At 44.6% G+C, this 17,458-nt stretch overlaps 1 protein-coding gene across 2 annotated transcripts in view; it reads right to left on the reverse strand.

Annotated features, from left to right (window-relative positions):
* Positions 1-17,458, reverse strand: part of ARPC1B (actin related protein 2/3 complex subunit 1B) — a 73,767-nt gene that overhangs the window by 19,621 nt on the left and 36,688 nt on the right. For both annotated transcript variants that reach the window (XM_088466680.1, XM_088466679.1), the window contains exons 2-3: positions 12,919-12,984; positions 1,931-2,035 (exon numbers count right to left, since the gene is read on the reverse strand). In XM_088466680.1, the coding sequence (XP_088322806.1) occupies positions 1,931-2,035; positions 12,919-12,982 (169 nt within the window). In that variant the 5' untranslated portion in view covers positions 12,983-12,984. The remainder of the gene's footprint in view (positions 1-1,930; positions 2,036-12,918; positions 12,985-17,458) is intronic.

The following is a 17,458-nucleotide window of genomic DNA, read 5'->3' on the forward strand; positions in this document are numbered from 1 at the left end:
TCAGCCAATGAACGGCTCCCTCCATTGTAGTCAATGGTGGGAGCCGCAAGGTTATTAAAGTTTACCCTGCGGCTCCCACCATTGACTACAATGGAGGGAGCCGTTCATTGGCTGAGAGACGGGAGATGACCTCTCTCAGCCAATGAACGCTTAGCAGCGGGGTTTCCATGGTGATACCCCGCCGCTAAGCTCTCATTCGGGAAGTACCGTTCTATAGAACGGTACTAAGTTCGTGGATCGCGTTTTCGTTTTTTTTTTTTGCCAAGTCCGGGGATGCCTACTTTGGAACGAAGAGGACAGAACCTCGCATAGGAGATGGTGAGTATGTTTTTTTTCACAGGTCCCCTATGGATACTTTACCGGACAAGTGGACCGATGCTACAGGTTACATAGGTGAGTATGTGTACATGTGTGTGTGTGTGTGTATGTATGTTTAATAAACTTATACTGTCACGGTGTGTGTGTCCTGTGTTTTTTTAAACATTTTTTTTACAGGTGAACTACAGGTACTAGTGGGCCCTTAATGCCCTGCATGCTGGTACTTGTGGTTCTCCAAGTACCAGCATGCGGGGCAGGCTAGCTGGGATTTGCAGTTCTACTTGTAAAGACAATGTTTGATATTCTTTATTTACACCACACCACACAATCAACCCGCCACCCACCGCCACCAGGGGTGGCGGGGATAGCCCCGGGCTATCAGCCTGGGCCTGGGGTGCCCTGGAGAGGGTGACCCCTTTATTGGGGGGGTCCCCAGCTCTCCAGGGATCCCCGGCCTGGGCTGACTAGCGGTCAGGGCTGATGCTGCGGCTGGGGGGCCTGGTGAAAGGGCTCCCCTGGCTGTGGCATCAGCCCCCCGCTACAAAAAGTCCAGTGCTGTTTCTGGAACATACAGGGGAACCCTACTAATTTTTTTCCCCTGTATTTCCAGAACCAGGACCGGATCAGAGCCCAGAGCTGGTTGCGCAGAATATGGGGGACCCCTACGTCGTTTGTCCCCCGTATTTTGGCAACCAGCGCTGGTTCTGACTAGCCCGGTGCTGGTTGTGCTTAAGTACAGGGGACCCCTACGTCGTTTGTCCCCTGTATTTAAGCACACCCAGAACTGGGTTACTAATGCCCGGGGCTGGTTGCTCTTTTTTGGGGGGGTGCACGCCATTTTTTTCTTTTTTTACACAGGTTTTTTTTTTTTTTTTTTACCACAGCAGCACAGATGGGTCTCACGGACCTGTCATTGCTCTGTGCCAATCACACAGATGCATGTAGCGCGGATCTCCCGGGTTCATGCTACATGCAAATGGGCACCATAACGCTGATTGGCTTCCTGTCTGCCACTGCAGTGCCACTCCTAGATGGGCCACGTGTTTGTGCCGCCCACTTGTGTCGCTTAGCATAGTCATCCAGCTACCTCGGTGCAACCTTTTGGCCTAAAAACAATATTGTGAGTTGTGAGGTGTTCAGAATAGAGTGGAAATGAGTGAAAATTAATGTTATTGGGGTTATTAATAGCGTAGGAACAAAAAAAGGCCCATTTTATGTGATTTTAGCGTTTTTTTTTTATTTTTTAAGAAAAAATCCAGATCCAAAACACAAAACCCAGAACCCAAAACACGGAAGGGTGGTTTTGGCAAAACCAATCCAGATCCAAAACACGAAGAAAGATCCAGATCCAAAACCAAAACACAAAACACGAAAAGTGGCCGGTGCACACCCCTAGTTTGTAGTACATTGCCTTTCCCACAACTGCATTTGGTAGTAGTTGGGTTATCTTTTGTTAGGATTTTTTTGGCAATGAATTAGCTGTAAAGTTACATTTATATCTAGGATATTAGTTTTTGTTGACAATTAGAATGCACTTTCATTTATTCATCAGTTTGTGACCACTGACGTAGATCAGGATCCTCTGACAGTATCAGTAATAGCATCTTCCTACCTGTGACTTGTCCATTGTGTTCTTTCAGCTCTTGAATTTTAGTCCATTTATCACCATCTTTTTTGTAGATATGAACATCATGGCTGTTTGGGCAAAAGGCAATTTCTAAGAAAAAAAAATAAAATACATTGGGAAGAAAATACACAGCTATTAGTGATAACAGGTAACCAGTCATTATGTCGACGTTCAGGATGCCTACAGTCAGAATGTTGACAAGTTCTGAATTTAAACATTCAGAATGTTGACATGGACGATACTTAGTAAATGTTAGTGCTAGGGTTAGGGCTTAAATAGTGTGGAAAAACGCTTTGTCGAGATGCACAATGTCAACAAAATGACCAGGTCAACATTGTGTATGTCGACATGTCACATATTGGCATACAGTCCATGTGGACATTCAGAATATGTCGATATAACATACCACGCCTTACTTAACATCTGAATGTAACTGCTATGCTGTATAACAACTGTTTCATTATAATTAATTGCTGAAAAACAGTATAAATTTTACAAACTAGGTGCCAATCCGGAATGAAATGAGACCTCTGGCCTTATGCTCCTGTGATGTCACTTTATTGCTACTAAACAATATGTTGTTGCCTTCTCCAAATTGTACTTCAAAATGAGTTTCCTCCCACTTGATACCTCTATTAAAAAGCTTGTTTGCTCAGTACCAGCTCATTCTTACAATGGGCTTGAGTCAGAGTTGTACGCTATTGCAAACGCATTTGCGAATTTTGCCGCTTAGCAATTGCTAAATTATGCTAATGCATCAGCCAGCGGAATTTGTATTGAGACGCCTATCGGGGCCCTCGCAGCTGCCCGCATCTGCGCACACAAACGCAGCATTGGATGCAGATCCTGAAAACATTGACTACTCAAGTGAGTCTATGGTCACTCAGAATGGCCGTATTAACTGAGACGCTGGAGCTTTATTAACCCCTCTAGTGCCTAAACCTAACCTCCCCCTCCCCGCACCCTAAACCTAACCGTCTCCCCTTAGTGCATAACTGTAATCCCTAACGCTAACCCTAGCCCCAATACTTACCTTCGGGATGCCGGCGCTGGGATACTGACAGGTGTCGGCATCTCCTTTGCCGGGGATATTGACCGTATCCCTTATGCAGAACCCCTTTTAAAACAATGCATGAGCAAGCCCTGAAAATTGGTTGGGTATGAAATACCGGCAGTCGGGATGCCAGCTGTCACAATGCAGACAGCAGCATTCCGATGCTCAGTATCCCGACGGGGTATGTAAGTACCCTAACCCTCCCCCAGGCCCGTCAAGAGCCGAGTCAGCCCCGGTAAAAAAAAGACCTAATTACAGGAGGTGTGGCCATGCCACCTTTGGTTAAAAAAAAACAAGTTTTGCAGCGCCGTGAAGCGTCGCTGCGTGCTGGCGAGGGGGGCGCAGTGAGCCCCTCAGCCCGGCGCATAACCAGTGGAGGGCGTGATCAGCTTGATCGCTCCCCCCACAGACATAGGAGACTGCTGTGGCTGCTTCTTAGCAGCCGAGAGCAGTCTCCCAGTGCAGCCCAGCACACAGCAGCACGTGCTGGGCTGCTGTGATGTAAGAGAGGGGGAGTGGTGCCGGACCCGGGCCCCCGCCGGGCCCCTCCAGCAAGCCCGGGCAATTTGTACCCGCTCTCCCCCTCTCGGCGCCCCTGACCTATCCCCCTTCTGCCTCTAACCCTCCCTTCTTGCACCCTCCCCAACCCGCACACTAACCCTCCCCCTTAGTGCCTAACCCCCCCGGTGGTACCTAACCATAATCTCCCCCTCCCCTTGGTGCCTTAATCTAACACCCCCCTCCCCACGGCTAAAGCACCCCACTATACTTACAATCGGGATGACGGCTGTCGGGATGACAGCGTTGGTATCTAAACTGGCGTCTGGATTTAGACACGTATGTTTAGTCCCTGGTCAGGATTCCGACACCTGGATTTCAACAGCCAGCATCCCATCTGCCAGCAAACTAACTACATCCCCTGAAAAATATCAGTGAGTTTTCATCAACAAGTAGATCTTACGCTAGGTGCCTACAGACTTAGCGATATTTTACACGATTTGCCCGATTACGACGCATCGTGACGACAAATCGTGTAAAATATGTCCTAATCGTCAGTGTCTACTCACGGTCACGAAGCCGATGAGCGTACCCGCTGGTCGTACATCGTAACATCAAAACTGCCGTGCTGTAGGGCAGATTTGCCGATCTCAGTCATGATGCACTGGAATAGTTAGGAGGCACGATAGATCGTTTGTCACATTGGACAGTTTTTAACACCAAATCATGCCCACGGCTGCCAGGGAGCTGCTAGGGAGAGTTCAAGGGGAAATCGGACACGATGTCTGATCGTGAGCACATCGCCAAGTGTGTAGGCACTGTAACTGCTTCGAGGCTTGTTTCCAGTTGGATGTAAGTCCGTTTTATGGCACGCCTCTCAGATGTAGCAGTACATGCTCACTTTACCGTCGCGCTCATAGGTGTTGCTTTCACAATCTTCCTGAAATGCTTTTTCAAAAGTAGGCGAGTATGATTGCATTCAGTCTGAAAACATGTCAGATTACACATGGTGACTATAACAAAGTAAAGGCTGGGAAGATCTCGTTGGGCCCATATGAAGCGAGTCAATGGATGCAGCCTGGTCGCATAGGGCAGTGAGGATCTGACTCAAAGAAGTCACAAAAGGGTCAAGGAATGGCCACACAAGATTTGAGAAGCCTCCACAGACTGGTACTTTGTGCAACTACCAAAAGTGGGTGATATTGAGTTTAGTCCCTACATGGGTAAGGGAGAGAAGAGTGATTCAGCAGCCAGGATCACAAATCGTAGTGACTGAAAATACAGAAGTGTGTGTATTTGCAGTATGCTGAACCCCCTGGTATTGTCTAATCTATATTATTTTGCAGTATTTTCTTTTTGATACATAAATAAAAAGGGTGTGTCTATCAGCCACTGTTTGCTTAGGTGATTTATTTAGCCTAATTTCCTCTTCAAAGCAGAGCAGTATAAAGCAGGACATACTCTGTGACTGCCCTGTAAGCAGGACATAATCCTGACTAAGCAGGACAGTCTATCAAAATCAGTACTTCCCCGAGCATGGCATCCTTGTTAGGTGGTGCTGGCCTTATACCTGACATGTCATCACCAAAGGAAAGTATACAGAGAGGAAGAACAGATCTGTACGATCTGCGGCCACATGCAGATTGATAGGCTGGTCCCACCCACAGTTCCAGCCAACTATGGGGGCGATTCAATTCAACAAGATGTGAATAGCTCGGGGAGAGTTCCTTGAGCTATTTAATTTTCCCCATCATGCCCTGCACTTAGTCAGGAGATGCCGGTTACTGCGCCAGTATAGCCACAGAACCGGCATTCTGAGGAAGGTGCGGCCAGAAATCCTCTAGTCGGATTTAACAGCGTGGTCAATTGAATAGCCCTGGGAACTCCTTCCCGGAGCTATTCACAGGATGTTTCTGGGCAACAGGGAAACGCTTTCTCAAGTGCATACAGTGCATCCGGAAAGTATTCACAACGCTTCACTTTTTCTACATTTTGTTATGTTACAGCCTTATTCCAAATTGAATAAATTCATTTTTGTCCTCAAAATTCTACTCACAATACCCCATAATGACAACGTGAAAAAGTATTTTTTTGCTATTTTTACTAATTTAATAAAAATAAAAAAAACTAAGAAATCCCATGTACATAAGTATTCACAGCCTTTGCTCAATACTTTGTTGATGCACCTTTGGCAGCAATTACAGCCTCAAGTCTTTGAATATGATGCCACAAGCTTGGCACACCTATCTTTGGGCAGTTTCACCCATTCCTCTTTGCAGCATCTCTCAAGCTCCATCAGGTTGGATGGGAAGCGTCGGTAACCAGCCATTTTCAGATCTCTCCAGAGATGTTCAATCGGATTCAAGTCTGGGCTCTGGCTGCGCCACTCAAGGACATTCACAGAGTTGTCCTGAAGCCACTCCTTTGATATCTTGGCTGTGTGCTTAGGGTCGCTGTCCTGCTGAAAGATGAACCGTCACCCCAGTCTGAGGTCAAGAGCGCTCTGGAGCTGGTTTTCATCCAGAATGTCTCTGTACATTGCTGCAATCATCTTTCCCTCTATCCTGACTAGTCTTCCAGTTCCTGCTGCTGAAAAACATCCCCACAGCATGATGCTGCCACCACCATGCTTCACTATAGGGATGGTATTGGCAGAGAGCCCTGGCGGGCCCAGGTACAGAGGGAGCGTGGCCTAATCGCGGGAGGTATGGTCATGCCCCCTTGAGCACAAAAAAAAAAAAAGCACTTTTGCATGGTCCGGGGAGGGGGGCGCTGTAAGTCCCTCAGCCCGGCACAAAGCCAGGGGGGGCACGATCAGTGTGATCGCTCCCCACCCCAAAGGCAAAGGAGACCGCTGTGGCTGCTGTAAACAGTACCCGCTCCCCCCCATCTCGGCGCCCCTGGGTATTGGCCTGGTGATGAGCGGTGCCTGGTTTCCTCCAAACATAACGCCTGGCATTCACGCCATAGAGTTCAATCTTTGTCTCATCAGACCAGAGAATTTTGTTTCTCATGGTCTGAGAGTCCTTCAGGTGCATTTTGCCAAACTCCAGACGGGCTGCCATGTGCTTTTTACTAAGGAGTGGCTTCCGTCTAGCCACTCTACCATACAGGCCTGATTGGTGGATTGTTGCAGAGATGGTTGTCCTTCTGGAAGGTTTTCCTCTCTCCACAGAGGAATGCTGTAGCTCTGACAGAGTGACCATCTGGTTCTTGGTCACCTCCCTGACTAGGGCCCTTCTCCCCCGATCGCTCAGTTTAGACGAACGGCCAACTGTAGGAAGAGTCCTGGTGGTTCCGAACTTCTTCCATTTACGTTCACACTGCACTCCAACCTCTGCCGACCTGGCGATATACCGGGTTACTTTTGTGATGTGAAAAAGGTGTAAGTGACACTGCTCACACAAAAACAGCACATCACTGCTTCACTGATTTGTTTTCTGTCAGAAATGTGTATTTCTATCAAAAACTGCCAAAATGACGACATAACTCAAAGGAACTGACATCAATCCCCACCAAAGTTACTATGATCTATTCAAAGAACTTGAACATTAGCAGCCACATCGGAATCTAGCACAGCAAACAGTAAGTAGACATACCAGCCCTGACCCTGAAGAAGCATTAAGCACTTCCTTCCAGTACAATTAACTTTTCCACATATTTTCTTTCCAAAATTAACCACTCTTAAATCTTAAAGTGACAGTAGTCATTAATGTTCAACTGTTTAAACAGCCTATTCTGTATGTTCAACTGTTTTATTCACTTACCTGAGGCCCGGGGGCCGTATAAGGCCTGTGGAATCCTTTGGTCTGGCCCTCCAGAGATTCTTCATTTGTCTAGCAGGGTGCCTAGAATGGCACCCTGCAGCCAGAATCTATGCAGCAGTGTCACCTGGAGTGTCCTTAGGACGCTTCAGATGGTCACAGCTCTGCCGTTACAACATCCAGGCATTGCTGTAATCGCTGGTGATTGTGGCCCCGCCCTGTGTGAGATCACATGTAGGGGGCGTGGCCTGTATCGGGCTCACGAATAATGTTATATATATCAAAATGGCCCTCAGCAGAAAAAAGGTTCCCCACCCCTGACTTACACTGTTCTCCAGTTAAATGTTTATTCTTTTAAATATTTCAGCTTAAACAGCCTATTCTTAAAAATTTTTTATCTCCTATTCTGTGTCTGTTTCACCCTACATCATCTCCACGTAGTACTATTATGATATATATATATATATATATATATACACATACCACTCGAGTGTACGGTCGCACTCCATTATAAGAACATCTTGGGTGGTTGAATGCACACCAAGGCATGACCACACACTCAAGAGTGGTATATCTATTATATATAAGTAAGGTAACAAGACCTCTCACATGTTTATTGTTTCTCTATTTCATTCTAATTTCCCACCAGGCCACAGCAGGTAGACCACTGCTTCCCCTCACTGCCATTAGACCGCGCCTCATATCAGTAATACTGTCCCAACATCAGTTGTATGATGGCAGGGCTGGAGGAAACATGGTCAAACATTGAGGTGCGTAGTGTTATCAGATTTCTGCATCTAAAATCTATCAGCAGCTGAAATTCATCTCTAACTTGTCTAGGTGTACGGTGATAATGTCATGTCATGGAAACAGGTTTGGGTTTGGTGCACAACCTATGATAACTGCAGGACAGACGCTCAAGATGAGCAGCGATCTGGCTAGCCAAGCACGTCCACCACAGCTGACAATTTGTGTCACACTGAAGGTCTGATTTAGGTGGACAAACACATTTCAGTTAGTGATATGAACATCTCAGTGGGTACTGTGCACAACATCAATCATGGGCAACTGGGGTACAGCAAAAAGTGGTCATGTTGGGTACTGAACCAACTCACAGAAGTTCACAAAACCAATAGGATGGGAATGTCTCTCATGCACTTGATGTGATACTATGAGGAGGGAGTGCAGATCCTGCAGAGTATTGTTACAGGCGATGAAATGAGTGCAGCATGTGACACCGGAGACGAAGCAAGCATCCATAACATGGAATCACGCATTGTCCCCACCTTCAGAGGAATGCAAAACAACTCCATCAGCAAAGAAGCTCATGGCGACCATGTTTTGGTATGATAAGGGCGTGCTTCTTGTTGATTTCCTCATCAAGGGAGAGACTGTGAACACTGGGGGTGATTCAGCATAGGACAGAATTGCAAAGCTGCAGACAGGCAGCTCTGCAATTCCGTCCTTGCTAATATGCAAATGCAGCAGGAGGTGTATGACACTCCCTGCTGCATTTGTGATACCAGCACTGCGACCGAGGTCGTAGGCTAGGATCAGGTCGCGATGGTGGACAGCGCCGAGCCGCTGGCCAGCTGAGTAAGCCTTAGCTTTCTCAGGGTGGCCGACTTGTGCAGCCAGGAAACTGACTGTGGACGCAGCCCCTGGCCTTGCCACTCACGGAAAATTGGGCAGATGCCCCCATTTCCAGAACTAGGAGGCGTTCCCGCCCCTGCACCACCCTTTAAATGCCTTTGCCTGTCAATCAGGCAGAGGCATAGTAGGGGCTGCATGCGATCACGCAGGAACCGTTCGGACCTGCACACGCGCAGACTCCCTATAATCGGGAATCTGCGTTTAGCATTGCACATACGTGCAATGCAAAATCAACCCCACTGTCCACTATTGTGACACAATGAGCCGGTTGCAGTGGGAAATACGTTGAAAACAACCTAGGTTGCTGCAAACAGGCATCAAATTGCTGCAAGATAACGCCAGGCCACACTAAGCCAACAGCAATTGTGAGTTGTTACAGAGCTAACATTAGAAGGTACTGGACCATCTTCCCTAGAGCCCTGACCTGGCACTAACTGATTTCCATCTCTTTGGACCATTGAAGAAGCAGCTGGATGGAAGGTGATTCGCAAACAATGGTAAGGTACAGAAAGCTGTCATGTCCTGGCTTCAGATACTTGACACCGATTTCTTCTATACCAGGATAAAAGCCTTGGTGTACCATTGGAAAATGCCATAGATGCCCCCCTTTTAGACTACCTCCTGCATATATATCTCCTCCCTCTCTCTGCCCAGCTTATGCCAGTCTTTCTCTGCAGAGCATTTGAAATTGGGACCACCACAAGTAGCAGCATGCGAACACTCTGTATACATTGGGTTCAAAGCTTCTTTACTGTATGTGCAAAAGCTGTTCCCCCTGAGTCCTACCTCTACTCCTCCTCCACTGTGTACGCAACTCCTACATTATTCATTGATCAGCTCTCTGCATTCTGTCCCCCATCTGGGTATTTGTCTCCGTGTAATGCTCCCATCTGTTTCCTGCTTTTTGTTTTCCTCCCTGTTATCAATTTTGTAAGTGTACCTTTCTCCTCCTCCATGTGTGCCTCTGCCCCCCCACTTTTTGTGTTTGTGCATTTATCTCCTCTTTGTGTGCGACTGTCCCTATCTTTCCTAATCTTTTTCTCCCCATCCTTCTACTATTTGCCCCAACACCCACTTTTCTTTGTGCCTTTCAAACAGCACTTTCCTGTTGCCTTGCACCATCTCCTGCCTCCTCGTTCTTATTCCTCTTCTGCTCTCCTCACACCTTACCTTTTCCTCCTCTTCCTCCTCTTCTTCTGGAGTTGGTGGTGGCCTGGTGGCTGCTTGCAAGAAGACATGGACAAACAGAGGTACAACTGTGTCTAACACCACATAACTGTCAGGTAAGCATATTTGCTGAGGTACAGCATAGGAAACTATTGATACATTATATGGGTCCTATTCTCCAGATCAAAATCCCAATAAAAATGAGCAAATGGGGTTTTGAGACACTGAGGGAAAGGTATTCCTCACTGAAGAACATACAGTAAAGGATTACTGGCCCAAACCAGTATATTGCCTAGGGCCCCATGAGGTTTTAATCTGGCTCTGGTAAGAGTGCTTTGTTATACATTAGTTAGATTATGCTGTATAGCACCATATGTAATACTTGGGCTAGAGTGCTGTTTCATACTTGGAAAAGGATGCTACATATATAAAAATTGTGTTTGTGTTACCAGATTATGCCTTTAAAAGAGTACACAGGAATTACAGGGATTGTTAGTGTTCATTCTAGCACCCTACACCTATTAAAACACGTGCAGCTCCTCTTTCCTGCCTGGGGTGTCACTCTCTGCTTTAGTGCTTCTAGCACACGAACTGCTGAATCTCAGCAGTTTGTTGCATCAGATGAGTGTGCCAGAAGCACCAGAACAGAGAGCGACACCCCAGGCAGAACAGAGGAACTGCATGGGTTGTGACAGTTGCAAGGTGCTAGAATGAAGACTAATTCTGTACCTGGCTGACTTCATGTCTGCATTTCACCTGATTTTAATTAGCCACAGAACCTGTGCCATTTATATGTGTCTTATATAGCATCCGAATTAGGATTATCAGCATATGCCTGGGTTATGTGGGTTATGGTGCTATATAATACTTGGGTTAGATCGCTATACTATGTGCATACTTATACTTAGTGATAGTCCAGCTACTTGTTTGCCTTTCTCACAACTTAATGTGAACTCCCTTTATCCTTATACAACATATTTTATGTAGTTCAGTAACAGTTTAACTACATATTTGTCTCCCGTTTTACACCTAGTACATAATGGGCTTTACTCTGGGTTTGTGTTATGGGTGCTGTCTCTGAACTATGGGTATTCTTCATCAGGTTACTGTTAATTGGCAACAATACACTCTAATACAACAATACACCCTTATGTAAAACATTCTTTGTTATGGGATTTTATTTATCAAGTTTAAACTGGAGTCTTTACAGTCTGGGGAACTCCATAGTATGCATAGGGGATCACGTCATTGCATATTGGCAAAGAGATGAGCTGTCACTAGGATGCTGAATGTACTGTATGATGGTCACTAGGCTGTTAAACATATTGTATGGCGGTCACTGGGATGTTCAATGTACTGTATGGATGTCACTGGGATGCTACATTTACTGTATGGCAGTAACTGGGATTGTGTCTGTACTGTACAGTGGTCACTGGGATGCATTCTGCTTTGTTTGGCTGTCATTGAGAAGCTTTCTGTGCTGGATGGCATTTACTGGAATGCTATCTGTACTGTAGGTCATTGAGATGCTGTCTGTACTGCCTGGCAGTAACTAGGATGTCATCTTCACTGTATGGTGGTCACTAGGTGCTGTTTGTACTGGATAGCCATCACATGAATGCTGTCAGCACTGTATGGCAGTCATGTGGTTGATTGTATGGGGAGTCACATGGATGCTCTCTGTATTGTATTCCAGCTAGGGATAATGGTTTGCTAACCACACCTACATTTGTGTTCAGCCCTGCCTACATTTTTTTTTTTACTGCTCCACCAATATGAGGCTACTTTCCAGTGCCGATTTTAGTTTCCAATCTGCCTCTGATTTGCTCTGTCATTGGAAGATCTTATTCTGCAAGTCCTCTATAAGGGATTCACCATTTAAAATGCTAGAAACTATGAGCTGGTGATGGCGCAATGGATTTAGTGGATGGCGGTGGGGGGATGTACCATATGTATCTTACTATGGGTATACTTTCCTACAATTCTACAAATACTATTCCCATAGTAACAAACATACGGTACAGGGAAAGGGTAGTATACTTCCCTCCTTCTGTGGGGATTATGACCTAGTCGGGATGCCGGCATCTGGATTCTAACCACCGGGATCTTGAGTGCCAGCATCCTGTACCCGGAGGATTGTAAGGACCACATAAGCTCAGGCTTAATTCCAAGAACAAAAGTATGTCTTGTTTCATAACCTTTTAATTTCATGCTTTCTAACTTCCAGTTCAATTAACTGCAGGACTTACCACAGGACTTTTTTTTATTGCCCACAGTAAGCCCTCAGAAGGGTGCGAACAGAAATCTACGTTAAGTGCAACCTTTGAGCTTACCGCTGGCTTACTGTACACGGTACATGCATAAATCTGGGCAGTTTACTTGTAATCTGTGCCTTAATGCTCATTAGCAGGGCTTTCTGTGTGATATAAATGATTAGCTCCGGACACTTAATCCGCGAGCTAAAAGCCTGCGGTAAGTCCCACGGTTGACTGAATGCCCCCCCAGTTTGTTTATTTAATTCCTTGCGCATCCCATTTTATTCATTTCTATTTCACAAAAGCTGACTGCTTGCTTTATTGCTGCACTACCATCTATGTAAAAGATTTTGCTGCGGTGCCACTAGCAACTGGTGCTTTTACATACAGAACCAGCAAATGAATTTGTCTAACCACATGGCTAGAGAAACAAGAACTAATAAATGATTGCGACTTGCGATTGGTCCTTCCGCTCACACTCTATCTACTTTTTTGTTTGAATTGTGGGAAAAATATTTTTCTTAGTGCATTTTTAAACCATATATCAATAAATGTATCTTAATACTAAATTCAGACACTTACGAGTCCCATCTTTATTCCAAGCATGGCAGCTGATTGGTTCCAAGAGGAAGCTGTGAAACGCCATTACTAAAAAAAAAAAGAAGAATAGGAACAAATGTATGCTGCCCATTACTTGTTTTCAATAGTTACCTTTGGGATTATTCGGTAACATTCTTGCAGATGCAGAGTTGGTAGCAAAATGGGTGTAAATTACTCAAAAAAACGCAGGCAGAGATAACTTATTTCTGCCTGGACGCAGAGCACTACATATTTTGAGATTTGTCCAGCTCTACATTTTTACCTGGGTAACGTATTTGTCCCTACTCTGTAACAGGTGCAAAAGAAATGCCTGTATGTGTATTTCTGCAGGGTCTGCATGAGATGCATTTTCCCTCCCCTGTTCCACCTATCCAGTCGTAACAAGGTGCAAGTGCCAGTCATCACCATCGGCCCAGTGATACCGCTATATACAGCTATCATACAGATAGAATTGACAACTCTGAAATGCTGATGCTGCTGAGACGCAATCATCTAATTTGCTATGCTACATGCAGCAACACTAGTGTCATTGGCTACAACAATAAGGTTGCACTTTCGTGTGAAGTTTAGGGCATGAAGTGCAACCTCAGTGCTGTAACCAATGTCAGGGAAAATATTGCTTCCTATAGCTGTAGTGCCTTTTTATGTCATTATTTTCCCCAGTTAGCAGAGTTCAAAGTCTGATCACAACATAACCACATGGCAGTGTCCCCAATAGGTGTCATCAGGTGGAACCATGCAAAATGACAGGTGTCCATCCTGGGTTAGGTCTGGGAATGATATGTACAGTAGACAGGTAGAACCTGGCAAGATCCGATTTCAATCACTTAAGTTTTCTGTATAGTACAATTTACAGTGAAACCTCCACAAGAAAAATGGAGTAATAGTTCTACATCATGTAAATATGGCATTAAAAAAGCACACCAGCTGCTGAGTAACAACCATATGAATATCAGGAGGAAATGAAAGAAAAAGATTAGAAACTATGTATATATTGCACAAGGGTTGTTACTTCTGCTAGGAGAAATGGGGCTTGGTATGAGCTAACCCTATGTAAATTTCACAACTTCCTTCTCAAACATTAACCAGTAAATAACCATTTAAAAGAACATGATCTGAACTAGAAATTTAGAAATATATTTAATTCCCTATACCTGGAACCCTTATGAAATGCCTTCTTTGTCTTGTGAACATGGAGCCTGATTCAGCAGCACCCATTCTGCGAGTGTGCAGAATGGGTCCTGCTAAGATGCATGCAAGCCCCTGAATGCCTCTGCCTGATTGACAAGCAGTGGCATTTTAGGGGTGGTGCGGGGGTGGCCGGTGTGTTTTCCGAGAGTGGCCACCCAAAGGGACTGCATGAACATACGCAGTCTGCTGGGCTAGCAAGCTGGCCAGCCTGAGTAAGGTGTCCATCCACCATCGTGATGGTGATCCCAGCCTGTGACCTCTATCGCAGTACTGGGATCGCAAATGCAGCAGGGGGTGTCATACATCTCCTGCTGCATTTGCATTATTGCAAGGACGTAATTGCAAAGCTGCCTGCGTGCACTACACACTACAGTATAAGCCTGCGTGCAGCTTCGCAATTGCGATCCTTGCTGAACCAGGCCCATAGGAAATTCCATTAAAAATACTACACATTTCTTTCATGCTTTAAGTCGTACACCAAAACCAGCGTAAATAGACGCCACATGATTTTCAAATATTAGGCTGTATATTGCCATACTCAGCAAGTAGCTTTTTGCAGATACATCTGCCAGGTTTTTACCTTTTGTATGTTTAGGTTATTTCATTTCCCTGTGTTAATAGTTAACTCTGTTTTATTTATCACATTTTAGTGAAATGTAACAAAGGAAAAGCAGAAACCAAATATAGCCCACTTATATATCACATTATTATGGTGTATCATCATCACCTGTAATATAGCCAACAGGATGTAAAAGACATTCCTACATGAAAAGGTTTTGTTACAAACAAAAATGGGAAGGTGGAAATACCAAACAAGTGAGCAGAGGCGTAACTATAACTCTGTGGGACACATAGCAAAATTCTGAAGGGGCCCCCAATGCTTCTAGAGCATTGGTGGAGAATGAGCACCTCCCTCTTTAGACGGATTAGGCTGAAGTTTAGAATGTCATCTACCTTATTGGCACGCAGCATACTTACTGACTTTTTAATTCTCCTCTCTGGGAAAAGCCTGGAGAGGAGATGAAGATGACCACTCTGGGGGTGGGGCTGGGCTCTTTAGTCCTTAGGCCCTGTCACAACAAAATGCCTTGAATTGCGGTCTGTGGGGAGGGGCCAGAATGATGCAAATTGCATCAGGTTGGCCCCGCCCCAACCCTACATACCCACAATTTGGGTATTATCTCCCCATCCTGCCCACTTCACTAGGAAGTGGGCAAGATGCGGGAGCTCCACCCTCTCTTTTGGGGGACCAGAGGACTATCCCAAAAATCATGCATCTTCCGCACCTTCTGGGAGAATAGGTAAGTATGGCACACAGTATTGATCAACTGAGAACTCTGATCTCACTGCACCTTTTGGATGGGGGGAATCTTCTAAGGACACAGCAATGCTTTCACAGTCCACAGAATAATAGAGTGGTCGGGACTACATAACATATATGAGAGTGACAGAACATTCTTTTAACATACAAGCATATCTGTCAACAGAAATCGGTACATTGTATGCCACACTGTATCTCACTTTCACATTGTATGCCACACTGTATCTCACTTTCACATTGTATGCCACACTGTATCTCACTTTCACATTGTATACCATCAATAACTGTGCCCCCAGTTCACATCATATACCACACTATGCCTGCAGTTCACATTATATACCAAGGTAGATTGTCAAGTGTTTAAAGCAACCATCAGTGAGGAATGTGCTGGGTAGTGGAGTATTTAGATGCCATACATAGTGTTTGTGAGCCTTTCAAATGCAACTTAGATAAGTGCAGACTTAAGATGGGGCAGAAAGCTCAGAGCTCTACACTTATTCACTTCACACCAAAGAAAAAAAACATGGATGTGGGGTCTCCCAGTCATAACATTCCTTCAGGAGGGGCAGTGCTCTTGCAAAATAGATCTCCTGAACCTAAATGCCTTAATACATGCTTCATATAAAATATGCTCACAGAAGCTATTTACAGAAAAAAAACACTTCTGTCCCTGTGTGTAATTTTGATAGTCATTTATAATTTCTGTACTCCCAGATAACAGGGCCAACATGCCCCGGTTTTCTGGAATGCTCTGTGTTGCCGCCCCCAAATGCCAGCAGCAAATCAATTTGCTGCAGTGTTTGTTACAAATTACAGATTACAAATTTAAGGGCTCAGCAACACCTTTTTGTGTGTTTTTTATACATTAGTATGAAACAGTACTTTTAAAAAAAAAAAGTGAAGTAAGATTAGATGCTAATTCAAGCATTTTTATTAATAAAAGGCTAAAACGCACTCTTTATTGATGCAGTTTTAACAGGTCTTTATTTATGAGGGGCCATTCAAGTCAAAATTACAGCTTTCTGGATATGTCATATACCTAAATTATTGCTTTCTGGATATGATGTATGCTGAAATGGATATGATGTATGCTGAAATGGATATAACATATGATGAAATGGATATGATGTATGCTGAAATGGATATGACGTATGCTGAAATGGATATAACATATGATGAAATGGATATGACGTATGCTGAAATGGATATGATGTATGCTGAAATGGATATAACGTATGATGAAATGGATATAACATATGATGAAATGGATATGACGTATGCTGAAATGGATGTGACGTATGCGGAAATGGATATGACGTATGCTGAAAAGGATATAACATACTGAAATGGATATAACATATGATGAAATGGATATAACATATACTGAAATGGATATAACATATGGTGAAATGGATATAACATATACTGAAATGGATATGACATATGATGAAATGGATATGACATATACTGAAATGGATATAACATACACTGAAATGGATATAACATACACTGAAATGGATATAACATATGCTGAAATGGATATAACATACACTGAAAAGCACATGACAGTGCCAGCCAATCACAGCTCTCCTATATAAGCAGGGCTCCTGGGAAGGAAGAGCAGGATTACAGTGTGGCAGAGCTGTAAAGGGGAGGTGAGTGCTAACACCATAGTCAGTGGTGTAATAACTTTTGCTGTGCTGATGATGGTAATGTAACACATAACTACTACTGCATGTACTATTAGTTATAGCTGCAGATAGGAGACTGCCTCTTTTCAGCTTTTTTCTCCTGTGAGGATCGTGCTCCTGCTGCAGGCAGGTTATGTATTAATGTTACTTTCACTTTCCTTTCTGTCCTCATTCTCTCTCATCTCAGCTCTTTCTTTACTTTCCTTTCTCTTCTTTCTCTATGTCTGATTTCATTGACAGTGCCCCAGGTCTCTGCTCATGTTAGGGAGTGCCCTGACTCCCAACAAGATGGCTCCTTCATAATCCAGCAGGTGGGGTA

This window comes from Taudactylus pleione, unplaced genomic scaffold, assembly GCF_031769625.1.
Source record: "Taudactylus pleione unplaced genomic scaffold, aTauple2 ptg000066l, whole genome shotgun sequence".
In the NCBI taxonomy this organism is placed as follows: Eukaryota; Metazoa; Chordata; class Amphibia; order Anura; family Myobatrachidae; genus Taudactylus; species Taudactylus pleione.